At 54.9% G+C, this 16,418-nt stretch overlaps 4 protein-coding genes across 4 annotated transcripts; 1 reads left to right on the top strand and 3 right to left on the bottom strand.

The window, feature by feature from the left end:
- Positions 1-4,600: 4,600 nt before the first annotated feature.
- On the bottom strand, positions 4,601-6,404 carry GCG54_00012544 (uncharacterized protein; the record flags this gene model as incomplete). The annotated part of the gene is made up of 5 exons (XM_045412420.1): positions 4,601-5,578; positions 5,634-6,008; positions 6,070-6,105; positions 6,160-6,236; positions 6,338-6,404. The coding sequence occupies 5 exons, from the start codon at positions 6,402-6,404 to the stop codon at positions 4,601-4,603; spliced, it is 1,533 nt and encodes a 510-aa protein (XP_045261455.1).
- A 2,392-nt stretch (positions 6,405-8,796) lies between these two features.
- GCG54_00012545 (uncharacterized protein) lies at positions 8,797-10,413 on the bottom strand (the record flags this gene model as incomplete). The annotated part of the gene is made up of 2 exons (XM_045412421.1): positions 8,797-10,209; positions 10,276-10,413. 2 exons carry the CDS (start codon positions 10,411-10,413, stop codon positions 8,797-8,799), a joined length of 1,551 nt encoding a protein of 516 aa, XP_045261456.1.
- A 1,757-nt stretch (positions 10,414-12,170) lies between these two features.
- On the top strand, positions 12,171-15,160 carry GCG54_00012546 (PAN2-PAN3 deadenylation complex subunit PAN3; the record flags this gene model as incomplete). Its single annotated transcript, XM_045412422.1, has 8 exons — positions 12,171-12,257; positions 12,285-12,439; positions 13,076-13,236; positions 13,286-13,386; positions 13,445-13,627; positions 13,676-13,820; positions 13,876-14,031; positions 14,076-15,160. Coding segments are annotated over 8 exons (2,073 nt in total), but the record flags the coding sequence as incomplete, so codon positions are not given.
- A 712-nt stretch (positions 15,161-15,872) lies between these two features.
- Positions 15,873-16,418, bottom strand: GCG54_00012547 (U6 snRNA-associated Sm-like protein LSm7; the record flags this gene model as incomplete). The annotated part of the gene is made up of 3 exons (XM_045412423.1): positions 15,873-16,003; positions 16,072-16,143; positions 16,205-16,418. 3 exons carry the CDS (start codon positions 16,416-16,418, stop codon positions 15,873-15,875), a joined length of 417 nt encoding a protein of 138 aa, XP_045261458.1.

Below are 16,418 nucleotides of genomic sequence, written 5' to 3' on the forward strand. Positions count from 1 at the left end.
TTGACTGGCTGCAGCGCAGGGCAGCGCAGCGCAGCATGCGGGCGGCGGCTCCAATACCGTTTAGGTGAATGACCCGCCCCACACGCCGCAACGACACTGCTATCGAAATCCTTGTGCTTTGGCGATGCAATCCTTGTACTTGAATGGGGGGCGCTTGATGTTGAGTTCACTTTGACGAGCTCGTCATTCCATTCCTCAATCATCCGCCCTCACTGCACCTCCGTACCCAAGAAGAGATCGGAACGATACAGAAGACACAAACCCACCCGCCTTGATGATTACGTATACGTAGGTCGACGCAAATTTCGGTCCGAGTCCCTCGCGTTTTCCCGATCTCGTCTCGTGGCGATGCCGCTCTTCAACAAAGAGACTGTCGGTCAAACACATGGACGCCAAACTAGCCCTTTACAAGCGCGCACCACGAAAGGCACTCCCAGGCGTCAGCACGACCACGTCCATCCAAATGGCAACTTGTCCACTTCATCTCAAGACGTTTACGCGTCAAGCCATGGTGGGTGGCCCTGATTTGAGAACATAGGTGCGAACTCTAAATCGGCCCCCCTACAACGATAGGTACCGAGAGGCACGCTGGCCATTGCCGCTGAGCACCAAGAATGTATACCCAACCCGACGCCATCCCTGATCAAACTTGACGTTCCTACTTTTATTTCTCCTTCCAGAACAAAAGGATAATAACCCAAGAACAGGGCGCACGGAGCCTAAGGTTGCTGAGGGGCTGGTCGATCTTGTTCCATCAGCCGCATCGTCTGATCTCCGCCCAAAGATTCCAGAGATGCGAGTGGTCCATCGCACCCATGTCAGGCTCCCTGCACAGCCCGCCGCTAGGTTTTCCACGTTGCATCCTGGCTAACCAGCCATTGACGACTTTCTTCACAATGCCCTCCTTGCCTGGCCTGGCCTGGCCTGGTTCCATCAACACCACAGTCGATTGCAATGAATTATGGATACCAACGACTGTCATTTCCTTCTTCGCCCAGACTGCTGCTGCTGTAAAGAGGCCCAGCACGCAAACAATACCGTGGTTGGTTTCAACAGCCCGGGTTAACAACCAACGAAACAATCCGTCGAATCCGCTTTCCTGCAGCTGCATGTGGTAACTTCCGTCTTGTCCTTGTCACGCTCGCTCACGATATGGACCTTTGAACATGATCCGTGGGATGTACCCCTCGCTGACATGATCGAACATGCTCTGTGCATCTTCTCCGCCTCGTCACCCTTTCCCCCCCCTCTCTCGCCCGCACAATGTCTGATTCAAGGGGTTCATGAGCGTTAAGCCTACTTGAGACCTTGCGTCTCCAACGCCCGAGTATCGCGGCACTTGCTCATCTTTGATAGGGCGTCGTTGAAACAAGGCTGGCGGACGAGGGTTCCGAGCCCTCCCTCCAAACCCGTAAGTTGAGGCCAGGCGAACCTGGCATGTTTTGCCGCCTTTGTGCGGGAGAAGGTTTTACTATGGACGCTGGCAGCAAAAGGGTCGTCGTGCAGAGTAGGCTTCTAACGTCTGTGGATAGAAGGGGGCTCGCGCTGACTTCATCGTCCCATCTGCCGAGACGGGTGTTGTTTGCAGCACCCAGCACGTCCCATCTCCAGCCGTTTCCCCAGCTTACAGAAGTCTTTGCCTGCCGACTTTGGAGTCGGGGCAAGGAGGGACGGCCTGACTATACAATGGATCAACCTAGCACAGTGCCGACGAGGGAGGGCTTCTAGCGCTTCAAGAGTCGCGATTGGTGGCGCTCACGCCTTCCATCGTTTCCCCTTTTAGGACTGGCTTGCGGCTCGAAATGGCTTCCATGGCTCTTGCCCGTGCTACGGCGGTAGCCAAGAACGCTATTGGAATTTCCACAGCCGGGAGCTTCAGTGAAATCGGATATGATTTATCTAAATACGTGTCGCCGTCTGGGGAAAGGAACTGCCTTTACCCAGAGGCACTCAAAACAACAAGCTCTTCCTCCACAGCATCACATTCTCGAGTACGGACGTATCCCAGAGCCCGCAACGCTGCATTCTTAGTGAGTCAGCCACACAGGATCAGCTGAACCATGTGCCCTCGCAATCATCATCCGATCCGGCCATCTTCATCATCTTAAGCAGACGGAGAAGTCTGACAGTTCCTCGTCAACGTCGGAGAATGGTAGGCGATTCCATCCCATCTCTCTCTAGGGACAAAGAGAGACAGAGGCACATTAACCGTCCCAAAATTCTTGACGTCGAATCCCGAACCACATGCCTGAGATGCCGCCCCCCCTCCCCGCCTCCCGCAGAACAAACCATGCTGCTCCGCTCCTCCCACCAACCTCGTCCGTCTCATGGAGACGAGACCATTGCAACCCTCCGGAGGGAGGATCTCCAAGTGGCTGCCAATATATGCAGAGCTCACGATCATCGTTTTTCTTGCCCTCCGATTCGCCCAATGCGAGATCGAGAAGACCCGGCCAGCGTTCGCCGAGACTGCCGGCGAAATACCACCGTTCTTAGCCACCGCGGGGGGGGGGGGGGGGGGGGGGGGGGNGGGGGGGGGGCGGGAGACACGTAAGTGAAGATTTCATATTGATTGCCGCAGGTAACGCCCGTGATCGTGCGCCAGAGGCCCATTTGTCAGATTTCATCTCGTCTTGCATATTGCTTCGGGTCGGATCTCCGGATGTGAAGAGCTAGCAAGGGTGAGAGATCTCTTGGAGGAAGCTTGCAATCTACGAGCAGCCTCTGGTGGTTTTTGTCATGGCCTCGAGCACTCCATCAGCAGGCGTGGACACATCCTCTGGTATGGATATTTCAAATGACAGGGTTTTCACCTCCCGAGTATCTGTCGGCTACGTTAGCAAGCCTGTCTTGCTTTGATTACCTCCATCCCCTTATGTCGCCCCAGGCTGTCCGGCTAGGTCACTCAGGAGTTTGGGCACAGCTTGACTGGCAACTTAGGCAGAACAACTTCGAAACACAAGCACATACGACCATACCCACTGGAAAACTCGGGATCCCGTCCGCTCTCCCATAGATAAGCCAGTGAGGGCTGGATTAGTAGTTGGGTCGGTGACGACCAGCGAATACCCGGTGTTGTATGTCTTTTCTTTTGGCATGACTTGCTATTGTCTTTATTTTTGCTGTTGGTTCTATGATCCCCTGAAGTCACCTTGAGAGGAAGGTCGCCGACCTTGATAGGTATTTGTCATTTTCTTGACCGTGTCTCTGGGAGCCTCTTGGCTTTGACAACAAATCGACAAGTCGAGTGAGGCCTGCATTCTCACAATGCAAGATTCTCCATATGCGCAGACTCAATCAAGTCCTTGCCTCCACGATCCGACCTCCTCGTCGTACTTGCCCCGGAACTGTTACCCCATTCGCGTTCTCAGCAAATGCCTTCAGACGAGCCACTCCCCCAAGCCGAAAGTCGACCGCAGAAGCATGCAGTTCGCCAGAGGGTCCAAGCACCCGAATGCCCCAAGCCCTCACCAGCTCCCGTCTGCTCTCAGACTCCGGATGAGGACGTCGCTTCGCCAGACAGCGATGTCAGGGCGTTTTGCCGAAACAGAGCCGGTTGGGCAGGAAGAGAAGCGCACCTCGTTCTTTATTTAGCACCGTGGAGCTTCGAGTAAACCCGGCAGGCGCTGCCGCTTTCGCCCGCGCAGGTAGGTGATGCCCGGCGTACATCGTCGGCGGCGAAGAAGAGATCGGATCATCTGGGCTTCGGGCCCGAAATATCACGAGGCGAGGGGGCCCTGTGGCATGACCACTGCAAATCTGACCTCTTTCTCTTGACGTCTCAACTTGATGCCGTGCTCCTCATATTTCTCATCTCGACATCCATTGCCTGTGGAGTGTTTCTCTCTTCGTCGAGCAATCTCGAGCGTATGAGTTGCTCGCCCAAATCTGACACTCACCGCAAGCCCGACTTTGTACGGAGTTGCGCATCAAGTAACGAACGGATTAGGCAATACAGGAGGCTGAAGACGACGCCGCCCGGAGAAATAAGCAATGATCCTGGCTCTTAACCGGAGTGGATGGGATGGCACATGCTATTCGTCGATCCACAAAAGCCCTCCTTCGGGTTGCCATCAGCCCACAGCCTCCTGGCCATTGTTTGGTCCTCGACGGATATAACCCCGGTGATGTCAACCCTCGAGGCCAAGGCATGTCGTGGCACATGGGTCCTTGTCTTGCTTGTCCGCATATAACGACATTGTCGGTGAGTATGCAAAGCTACACCAGTTGGGAAGTGGTTGCGAAGAGTCATGGTTCATGAGTGGGAAGGGGTGGGGTGGGGGGGAGGAAAGGAAAACAAAGAAGCTGGTTTGTCAAGAGGCATATCGTGAACGGAAACTGCCAAATATAACTGAAGAACAAATTCATGAGTTGTAAACGGCCTGATTCCACCCAAAGCTTCCCCAGCCAGACGCCATGCTTTGTTGATGCCTTAGTTCCAAATCAATGTACAACTTCCGCTTATGCAGCGTGCGTGACTGCTCCACGCCAAAGCTACCCATGTATCGCCGCAAAAGGCTTCACTCTATCCCAAGTCAGCCTTTAAAACCATACGCCAAGAGGATCGCCTCCATCCTGCGCCTGAGGTTTACCAGCCAACTCAGTACCTATGACCTTGGTTTCTCTTCTTCGGGGTGGACTCGTAGAGATCGTCATCAGATGCCTCCTGAGGCGCCTCGTGACGGTCTCGAAGGTCAACCGTCTGAATTGGGTTACCTGAGAGGGGGCCAGGCGTCGTGGCGGCATCAGCACCATGCATAGTGACCTTGCCCACGGCACTGTCCTGCCTTCCAAGATAGCTCGGGGTGGTATTGAAGCCTGGGTGGTATGGATCGAAAGCAAGGCGTGGTTCCTCGGATGGAAGTTCCGCTGCGTAGCCTGATCCACCGGCTTTGCTAGAAGACGAATAGTTGGTTTGCGGCTGGGGGTCTTTGAAGGGATCTTCGGCCGGGGGTTCTGGCTGAGACTTTGGCGGGGGGCCGGGAGGCGGCGCAAACGACTCAGCTGCTTTTCCCTTTCCGTTACCCTCGGCCGGCCGGGCTGGCAGAACGGGAGCGGGCGTTGAGCTAGATGATGATGATTGCGCCTGCGACCACTGTTGTTGTGGCGGCTCCGAATGCTGGCCGGTGGCTGACTGTGGACTGATTGGGCTGGCGTTCTCTGACCGCGCACCAATGCCAAGCTGCTTACGCGCACCAAGTACTGCCCTTTGATGCTGGTTCAGGGCTGACTGAAGCTGTTCGTTGGTATCAATCAAGTTCTCCATGGTATCGTTGTCAGGCGACGGATTCTCGGCTCTCATATACAGCTGCACGCTTCTCGAAGCGCTCTGACATCTATCAGCGAACTCCTTGATCAGGTCGTTGTCAAGCACCTCCTGAGGAGGCGTGTTGATGACAACTTGAGAGAGCAGTTTCGCGGACGTCCTCGCTTCTTCTAACCTGCTTGCTAGTTCCGAAGGACTCGGCAAGCTCGGGTTGTTGTGATGGCGGGCAAAGTAGTTTTGTGAATGGGGATCAAAGGGAGGCGCATTCATTGATCGCGGTTCAGGCTGAACAGGCTGCTGCTGCCTAGGTTGCTGCGTGATCGTCAGCTAAGGGGCATGTATATGACTTGAAAGTTGCGAGGCTTACCCCGTGCTGCTTGAAGCTCTTTTCCTTCTCCCTCTTCCACATAGCAATCAACTCTCCGAGGCCGTGGTCATCGAACTTTGTCATCTCAAAGGTATCCAACGTTTCCATTATCATCTGCCTGACACTAGGGTCGCGCGTAGAACGGAAGAGATCTTTGACGGTATCGGCAAACTTCTTGTCCATGTTCCGAGTGAAGGTTGGGCCCGGGTTGTCGGTCAGGATGCGAATCAACATAATGGCGTTGTATTGCCACGAGGCCTTGGCCATGTTGTCCTTTGACAAGTATTTTCGAATGATGCGGGCGCACTCGGCCGCGGCTGCGGGAGAGGATTCGGCGGCCTCGACGATGGGCGGGAGGTAGAGGACTTCATCGCCCTAGAGGTTCGGGTCAGCGGGTGTCTCCTGGGAGTCGCGTGCGTCGTGATAGAGAACGTACTTGGGCATTAGGACCTCCAGACTCGCAGAATTGTCTCTGAGAAGATCATTAGCGGCGAAGGTTGGTTCGGAAGAGGCGGGACTGGCGTACGACGCTGCGAGCTGCGATGGCTTCGGGGGTATCGTTCTGCGGGTCCGGCGCCGACACCTCGCCGGGTCCACTGAAGCCTGCGGAGGGACGTCGATCAGCACTCCCTTCGCGATGACCGTGCATGCCGTGCCGGCCGAGGAAGAGGGGCGAGCACGCGCGCAGGCGCCTCTTTACTCACTTGTGGTCGTTCGCTTTTTGAGCGTGCTCATCATGCGATTAACGCTAAGCCCCTTCATGGCCTTCATCTTTGCGTCTGGTAGGCGGGCGTCGGAGCGCCTGAGTGGTGGTAGGGAAAAGATGGAGGAAGCACGGGTTTCAAGGGTCCGAAGATGGAGAGGCGCACCAACCGGCGGAATATAAAAAAAGGCAGGGCGGTCAGGATTCTAGGTTGGGGCGTAGGATAAAAGTGATGGCGGACGAGCAGTGGGAGGGGGGATATCTCGGACGAGTATAGCTGATGCGAAAGAACAGACAGAAGTGACAGATGTCTGTGTCTGGGTCTGGGTCGAAGGGTTGGAGCGAACGGGTGCAGTGCCAGCAGAGGTAAGGTAGGTGAGGTAGGTAGGTTGCAGCTGTTTGGGATTGGGACAGGACTGGATTGGATTGTCCGTGACAAGAAGCGACGGACAGGACGGGAAGTTCAGCGGGCTGTTGTTTGTCGGAACGAAGAATGTACGGATGCGCAGGGCCTGTCGAGCTGCAGCCTGGAAGTGACGCTCGGTGGTGGGAAGGGCCAGACGAACTGGGGGGTTATTTTAAATTAAACCTCAGCCCGGCTTCCCGCGCGCTCTATGGTCCACGGGGTCCCTTTAAGTGCGTGGAGTGAGTGACGGGAGTGAGTGAGTGCGTGCGTACGTGCGTCTCTGTCTGGTGCCAAGTGTGTGTTGGATGTTGGTGGGTGTAGGATGGGCAGTGGATTCGACCGTTGTAGACGATCTGCTGCCGGCGCGGGGGTGGTTGGAGGGGCTAGTCTCCTTGCCTACGAATGCACTCGACCTAGGTAAGGTAGGCAAGCTAGGTAGCTGACAGCACCGGGCCACCGCTAGCCTCTGGGCAGCTCAGCAGCCACGGGAGACAGCAGAAGTCGACGGCAAGGGCCAGGGCCGGGTCGGGTGTTTGAGTCTGAGCCTCCTCTTGCAATGTGCGACAGCGGAAGCCGGCGGTAGCGGTCTTGCGTCCAAGGTAACACGAGTAGGTTGGTAAGTCGGGTAGGTATGTAAGTATAAGTAGGGTACGGGAGATGAGGCAATGAGTTTAAGCTTATGGTTTGGTCGCTGCAAGATCTAGGTATACCTATTAACCGCTGCGGAGAGAAAGTCGGAGGAATTGGGGTTGAAGTATCAGAGAGGAGGGAGAGAGGCTGGAGCATCGGAAAGAAGGGCTTGCTTGCTGCGGCAAGGTGCCAACGCCAGCCCCAGGTATTCGTACGGCGTCCAGACCCGTGTGCAGACGTGACGACGACGACGAGGCGACGCCATCGCAAAATCCCCATCCATCTCCACCATACAGATAGTCTATCGTACTTTACCCGTAACCGTGCCTACTATGTAACTTAGGATAAGGTAGGTAGCAGTCCCGAAGACCGGGGCGAATGCCGTCCCCAGACCAGTGACCAGTCTAGCAGTCCACCCGCATGTAATCTGCAACATGGCATTCCAGTCAAAACAGACGACATGGAGAACTAAACCACCAAGCACTCACTGCTCTGCCGTTATACGCAGTGAAACCATATCGCAAAATACAAAAATAACAACATTAAACAATAGAAAAAAAAGAAAAAGAAACATGAGCAAAAACTGGAGTCGCATCAACTAGAGACAGCCCCCGTTTGGACATGTGCTGGTAAAGGTCTAACTTGGAAAGTATATTCATGCCATAATTCAGGGTCCTCCTCCACCCGCTCCGCACCTATTACCTACTCGCACTCAGTAAGGCAAGGCCATACAATCATCGGACGGCCATTGTATGCCGTCACCAGAACCGCTCGCCCTTATTTCGAGTCCATGCCAGAAGCTAAGAAGAATATATCGAATTTTCGTACTCTCTTGTCTTATACGGCTCACACTTGTCCAATTCCTTCCCCGTGTCCGCGTCCTTCTCTCACTCTCTCCTTGCTATCCATAAATTCCGGCTGCACCAGCCAAGTCGTTTGCTGCACAGCCTCATTATTCCACGCAAGCACTTGCCGCCGTACACCCTCATGACAGCTGACCACTTACGTGGTTATCAACAGCGCCACGGCACCTGCAGCTTCACGCACCTGTCAGTCTTGTCCTGTGGGGTTCCCAAGACACCAAACCTCATAGGCCACGCAAATCACCCCTCGTAGCGCCCCCGCGATACTTCATCATCGGGCTCTGGCTGCCTCTTTCAAGCTTTGACTTCCTTTGCGACAACCCACTTCACTCGTCTGCCAAGACGGCTCCCGCTTGACGTCTTCGGCGATAAGTTTTCTGTTCGGAGGGTCCGGCACAGTAGCGGTCTAGACCGACACGGCCGCCTCATAGGACCAAATATGGCTGTAAATACTGCTGAATTGTTCTGTACATCATTATGCTGCCGCCGTCTACTCTATTAACCGAATCATCGTATACCCGTCCTGCATAGAATGGGGGGTTGTTCTATGACCTGCGCCAATCAAGACGAGTAATCCTCGCCCTCATCAGAGTCCCCGTCTGTTGATACTTCCTCAACAATCAAGTTTCCTGACCGCCCGATCTTCTGACCCATTGTCTCCTCTTTGCTGGGCTCATACACTACCCGGGGCATGACTGATGAAATTCGGAACTGATACTCATGCTCGTAACCCTCAGGCTGTGCCGCAGGTTTCTCCGACGCCCCCACGAAGTCGTAGCATTCCACGAAAGCGTACAACGCTTCCATGGTAGTGTCGCTGCGGAACCGGCGCACAATTCTCCCCGCTCCGGACGACTCGGGCATTTTCAACGCAATGCGGACAATCTCTTTGCTGCTGGCGGGAGGTTCGTCCTCGATCGTCGTTGCTCGCCAACGTTTCCACTGATCCCGTTGTTCTGCCAAATGCGCCGCAGCCTCTGCCTCCTCTTCCGCCTTTCGCGCGGCCTCTGCAGCAGCCTTTTCTGCGTCGCGTCGCTGTCGTGCCCTCTCCCTGTCCTTTGCCAGTGAGCGCTCGTAGGCAGAGTCCTGCTCATTTCTCAAGCTCCGTGCCACCTCCTGTGCTGTTCTCTCAGCCCGGACACCAGCCAAGTCTGGCGCATATTTGTTGATCGCAGCTTGTGCTTCCGAGAGATACGTCGATGCGGGCATGGGCCCGGCCAGACGCTTGATGATGCTCATTCTGGTACTACCTTCCTTTGGGGTTAAGCAGACAATGGCCGAGAAGGGGTATTTCGTGCAATTGTACTCCTGCGCGACTTGATAGGCCTCCGAATCTAGGATGTTGCCGCCCCAAAGGATAATGTTGTTGGCCGGGTTATTTATGAAACTGACGACGTCGGGAGCGAGCAGAGTTTCGCGGGTGAAAGACTCGGTGTCGTCATGTTCGGGTGACATGAGGACGACCAGTAGGAACTTGAGTTCCTTCTTGGCCAGGTCCTGCGCCTGGGCAACTCCGCCTTCAAACCACGGAAGCTCGGTGTTGCCATACTCCTCCTCGAACTCCCGCTTGAATCGGGCAGCGGTGTCCCGCGGCATCAGCATGCGACGCCCATTTGTACTTCTCAGGCCGGCATTCGACCCAGCCGTGATCGCTCGTGGCCTTAGCTGCGCAGGCAGGAAGTTGAGCAAGTAGAAGACGGTGCGGAACAGCTTGGAAGCAATGGTGTAGCCGATAGAGAATGGGGCCAAGAACAGTCCGACGAGAAATGGTGGCCTGTGGTAGTTGTTCGGCTGGGGGACGATTCGCGGGGCGGGGTCGGGTCGATCTCTTCGGGGCGGCTGCGGGCGACCTGAGGAGGCCATTAGACTCTCTTGGAGGTTCTCGTGTCGTGCGGCTGTTCTGGGAATTTCTTGAGCCATGGCTTCTGCGACGGGGTCAGGCCCCTCGCCGTCAAAGAATTTGGCGATGGCAATCTGTTGAAAGACTTTTGTGAGCGAAAGCCGGGGCCAGATGCTATTTCTGGTGGGACTGGTGCATACCTGAACGTTCCATTGTGATCTTCGCAGTAGCGGTATCGCATCCTTCAATTCCTGATTTGTAACCTGGGTGTACTGCTGCAAAGCTTCTTGCTCGCTTGCGGACAGTTGTCCTACGTCGATGTCCTGGGTCTCTGCCATGCTGGGCTGTAGATCTGTCCTGGTGCGCTTGATGTAGAATCGGTTCGGCAGCCCATGAGGGAGGTGGATGACAAGCGGGCTGTGCCTTGGCAATAATCTGGAAGGTTTTTATGACAGGGTCGTGAAGACGGTAATGCTTGGTGGCGGCGACGCCAATGTCGCAGGCGGAACAAAGGATGAAAGAAGTCGGTTGTTGGAGGAAACCAACTCGACGGTGGTCGTCTAAAGGCAAGTATGTAGGTAGGTATCTTTAGGTAATTGGATGAGCTAACAAGGTGGTCAGCCGCACACAGGTTGAATGGCTGAGGGAAGAGGCTAAAGCGCTGCAGAAAGAAATGAAGAGTAAGCAGCTGGCTTTGAGGAGGCAGGTAAGGCACCGGTGAGGTGTTTGAAGGCGGGCAGCCAAGAGCGGTCCACTTGATGCTTCCACGAAAGACAATAATCGTTGCAGGCATTTGTCGTCCGGTGACGACACTTGTCCGCGTGTGGAAGAGGCTGCCAGGCAGGAAAGCTACCTAAGGTACCCCGTAGGTATCCAGTATTTATTTACCTATCTACGCATCTGCTCTGCCGAGCCCCCAACTCCCACCTCAGGCTACATACCTGGAATCGCGTCTGCAGTGCACCGCGTTCGGGGCGTCGCAACGTGTTAACAGGCTTATCGCTTATCGCGGAGAACATGAATCATGTCCATTGCGCTTAATGCACTTAGCGGAGGACATTGGCGCCTTCCATTGGGTTAGGTGATTACCTTAGGTACCTTAGGTGCTTTCCAAGGACTGTCCGTCCAGCCCAGTGGCTTCAGCACATCTGTAGGCTTGAGAGAGCACTTTTTAGTTGTCTGTCCTGCCCATCGGAGGAGGCCTTTCATGCAGGTGTCGGGTCCAGTGTCATCATCTCCCCTCCTCCTGCCCCCGAACTTGAGACGGGACGGGACTCGACTTGGACAAGGCGAGACGCTTACAGGCAAGGTACCGACGGTTAGGCACGTAAGTAGGGAAGGTTTCTGGCTGGCTGTCCCGCGCGTGCACTTCTCCCAGTTTCCCACCTGGCAGACAACAGAACAGGCCTGGCCTGCATCGTCGTCTTCGCATCGTCGCGGCTACCACTCGACGTCCTCATCGTCCTCGTAGCTGCCGCCGACGTCGCTGCGCCGCCCAACTTCACCTTGCGGTGAGCTGCAGATCTCTTGTCTCCTCCACCTGCGCCGTCGCGGAGCGCGCAAATCGATCGTCTGGTATACCATTCGTTATCCCATCACCACCCTTCTCCAACTCTTCCGACGTCGCCTTGCATTATTTACCAGCCGCTCGACCTCACTTTACCAGTTCTTTCCGCGAATCGCCGTCGGCCAACTTCAGCCAGCTTCAGCTTTGCCCGTGTCGTGTCCATGACCGAGAAGCCTACCCCACCAACATTGTTCGAAGCATGGGAAATGTCTGCAAGGATCAAGTGCGTCGGGCCAAAATTGTTCACTCTACCACCACCCCCGTCGCCCCAGCCCCACGCGAGCTCCAGTCCTTCTGCTTCGATTCTGTTGCCCGCTTTGTCTCCCCCGCCCAGTCCAAGGCCCCGTCCCAGTTCCAGTTCCACGTCCAGCGCGCGCGCGTTCAACCAACACATGGAACCAACTTCGCTGTCGAGATCATGGGCTTAGCATTTGGCTGACTCTCTGCAGACGTCGTAGCGTCGACCAAGGGGGCGAAACTTTCACCTATCAACCATACTGATCATGGCCACCTCGCGATACCCGCAGTCCGACCTCCGTCGTCAAGTCGGATCACCAAAGCCTAAAACCCGAGGCGAGTAGACAACCGCGACTGAACTTGCAACCTGCCCGACCCGTCCAATCCTGTATAACTGACTTGTAGTCAATTGGCTCAGAGAACAAGGATACGCAATGCCGAAACGTGATGATATACGGCCACTGCCGGTACGAAAACGCTGGTTGCGCCTTCAACCATGACCAAAATCGACCCAACTCGGCCCAGAATAGCCCGGGAGGGCAGAACACTCAATCAGAATTGTAGGTGATCTCCTTCTCCCTCATCCACCCCGCCTCGCACTCCTCCCATTGCCCACCTTCCGCCGCGTTCTGGTACCACTACGAGACTGTCGAATCGTGCCGTTGCGAGCACTCGGATACACTAGGCGTCACCCCCGTATCTTGAGGACTCCCCGATGCTCCATAGTTACAAATAAGGCGAACAAGGCAGCACTACTGGACTGTGTCATCGCAAGGGACGAGCGCGTCATTTCCACGACACATATGTCCAGGCAGACAGAAGGAGAAGGTTCGCGCAGAGGGCAGGCCGTTGTATCGGGCATGTTTGAACCAAGCGGTATTGGAAGAGATAACGGCCAGGGGGCAAGGAAATCGAGTCTCGTTGAGGAATGAGACTTGACATGCGGCTCAACAAATATCTTAAGGTTTCCCACAACAAAGTCCAGGGGGTATCGAGAGATGTCAGAGCTTCCCTTGGGCCCTGAGCTGGTGCAGGCATTACACTTTATCATCTGCCATAAACGTGATGGCAGAAATCACACACACACACACACACACACACACACACACACACACACACACACACACACACACACACAAAAAACACACATACCACACGCAATCAATGGGTAGGCAGAGCTAACAGGTTGATAATAGCTCAAAGAAGACATTTAACGTCGACTCACCCTCCTTCACTCCCGCTGGTCTACCCTCGACAGCATCTCCAAGCTCCAATGTCTTTGGGGCCCCGACAAAGAAATCAACGTTCTCATCGCAGGCTGCGAGTGCAGCAGTCTTTACTCCCAGAGGAGCAGGCTGTAAGTCTAGAAGTTTTGAAACTACGAAGTCGCTGCTGATGCCTGCCAGCTGCTACACCTGCTGCACAAGAGAACGAAACCTCATCAACCGTTTTCAACCCCGCCACGTTGCGAGAATTCACTCCCCAAAACTTTGAGTTAAGCACTGGTGTAAGAGGAGTCATCGGAACATTCAGGAATCAGAAACAGTCATGGCTAATTGTACCAGATCACCGCTAATGGTGCTACCTCTGACGCAGGAATCAATTATGATCCCTTCACAATGACAAGTGTTGCCCAGGCCCTGCCGACGACACAATTCAACCCCTATGCAGATGATCCGACAGGCCTTGTTGGTTCTAATGCAGCGTTCTTCCCACATCAAAACGCTTACACTGGACCCCTTCAACCCGTAAGAAATAGCTAGTCGGCAGGGTTTCACGGTTACTGACGATTGTAGCTGCAATATCATCTATACTCCCCTGTTGGTCCGTATCGAGACGATCTGGCCCCCTTCCAGAGACAGGTTCATGATTTTTTTATTCCTGATAAGCTTCGCGAGGACATGCAACGCAGATCCGAAGCTTTGCAACAAGTTATGCCAAGTGAGTATCACCACAGGAACGACGGGGGAGGCCATAAACGCTAACGACCCGGCAGACTCCACACTGCCTCCGCTGGACAATTACTTCTCGCTCGTTCCCCTGGACACCAGCCATAGGAAGAGCTCCAGTGTTTTTGGATACACGACGTGGGTGTACAAGGCAACGTCTTCCAAGAACGGCAGGACCTACTGCCTCCGAAGACTAGAAGGTGGTGGCTTATCCCAGCTTTACCCGTACATCTGCTAACAGTTTCAGGCTTTCGGTTGACAAACGAGCACGCTATTCGCTCGGTCAAGGAGTGGCGACGACTTTATAACGGCAACGTGGTGTCGATTCATGATGCGTTCACCACGCGCGCGTTCGGAGACAGCTCCCTGTTCTTTGTCCAGGACTACCATCCGCTCTCCAAGACCCTTGCGGAGCTACACTTCCCACACGCGGGCACCGCCCACGCCAGCAGGTTTGCCGCCAAAACGCCGATTGCTGAAGGCGTCTTGTGGGGCTACGTTTCGCAGATAGCCAACGCGTTGAAGGCCATTCACGCTTTGAACCTTGCCGCTCGGTGTCTAGATATGAGCAAAATCATAGTTACAGACAAGAACCGCATTCGCCTTGGCGCCTGCTCCATCTTGGATGTAGTCCACTTTGAAGCACGTCGGCCTATACAGGATCTCCAGCAAGAGGACTTGATCCACTTTGGCAAGCTGATTCTGTCATTGGCGATAAACACGCTACCAAATCAGCTGACCAACCTGCAAGCAAGTCAATTAAAGGGGCCGATTGAGCAGATGGGCCGGACGTATTCTAAGGAGATCACCGATACTGTCTTGTGGCTTCTGACGCCGGCTCCTCCAGGCGCTACACCCAAGGGAATCGAAGAATTCGTGAGAGGCATCGCTGTCCACATGGTAGCAACCCTGGATGCTAGCCTCCACGAAGCCGACACACTCAAGTCGGAGCTTTTCAGGGAACTGGAAAATGGCCGGTTGGTGCGGCTCATGGCGAAGCTGGGTGCGGTCAATGAACGCCAAGAATTCGACGGTGACAGAGCATGGTCAGAGAACGGCGAAAGGTATATGTTGAAGCTGTTCCGCGACTATGTTTTCCACCAAGTCGACGCCAACGGAAACCCTGTGGTCGATATGGGCCACATCATCCGGTGTCTGAACAGGCTAGATGCTGGCAGTGATGACCGAATTTGCTTGACAAGCCGGGATGAACAGACCAGCTTCGTGGTCAGCTATAAGGAGCTGAAGAAGCAGCTTGGCAATGCATTCGGGGAGCTTCTCAAAGGGGGGAAACAGCCGGCGGGTCGGGGATTTCAAGGCCCATCCCATTAGGACCGGAATGTTCTGCATCAAAAATCATGAAGCACACGGGCGCGCGGGTACCAGAGGAGGCGAGGTAGAAGATGAGATCTCGCGGTTGCGTGTGAAGCGGGAAGTCTCTGGCGCGGCAAGACACTCACGGCCTGGAACCGAATATCGACGTTGGCCTATTGAGGTTTGGAAATGACTGAATGGACGGGGCTAGGATTTTATGCTCGGAGAAATGACGGGAGCGGGAAACAGACTTGCACGGTTCAAATGTTATCACAGCGAGTGCGTTTCAAGCGACCCAGAGTGGGGAAAGCGGTATAGATAGGAAAGGGGTTGACATCTCACTCTTCCCCTTTTTTCGAGACATTGGTAGACGAGGTGATGCAGAGAACAGCGAAACAGATTTCTTCCTATTCCTTCTTTTCTTGCGCATGTCGATGTGGGGGTATCCATCAAAGTAGACGCACCACCAGTACTACAACTGGCCACCAGGATGTCGAAGAAGGGCGGTTCCCATCGCTGCTAGCATCTTGCGCAATTGCGATGCGCGGAAGTATTTCCTTGCTTCCCATGAGCACAAATATTACGACATGCCCTGATTCATTCGTGCCCTTGGCTGTGGGTATAAGTTGGACACCATGCTGCATAACCCGGGCATGGCGCCGGTAGCGTTGATTTTCCACCACACATCGTGTCGTCTAGACTCGTTTCCAGGTATGGTTACTAAGGCCGATCATTCATCCTCGGGCTGAGCGAAGGGGTTGGCTATGGACTCGCTGCCGTCGACAGGGCTAACAAGGACAAGCAAAGTTCCACGGGCAACAACGAGGCCGAGCGATCGAGTGGTCTCGTTTCCCTCCTCATCTGATTCAGAGAATCGGGTTAGTAAATATTCGGCTCGTAAGGCAGTGGGTGAACCTGGGTGCATCTACCTCTCATAACCTCCTGGACCTCGTCCAAGACCAGGTTCATCAAGGCATCGTAACCCTTGAGGGTACCAGTAACTATTACCAAGGTCAGCGAGACGACGGACTGTTTGTGTGATGGATGACGGCGAATCTGTACCCTCACGTCCGCCGTTGAACTTGACGGTGATCTGCTTGTCCATGTACTTGGACAGGTCGAGAATGTTTTCCTTCTTGGGTCTCTCGCGGTCGCCGCCGGAACCGTGGTTTCCTCCGCGGTCGCCTCCTCCGCCGCGACCTCCCCCTCCCCGCCCGCCGCGGTAGCCGCCTCCGCCCCCTCGACCGCCGCCTCTGTGGGATCCTCTGTCCGCCAT

Source organism: Colletotrichum gloeosporioides (genome assembly GCF_011800055.1).
Source record: "Colletotrichum gloeosporioides strain Lc1 chromosome Unknown consensus_65, whole genome shotgun sequence".
Taxonomy (NCBI): Eukaryota; Fungi; Ascomycota; class Sordariomycetes; order Glomerellales; family Glomerellaceae; genus Colletotrichum; species Colletotrichum gloeosporioides.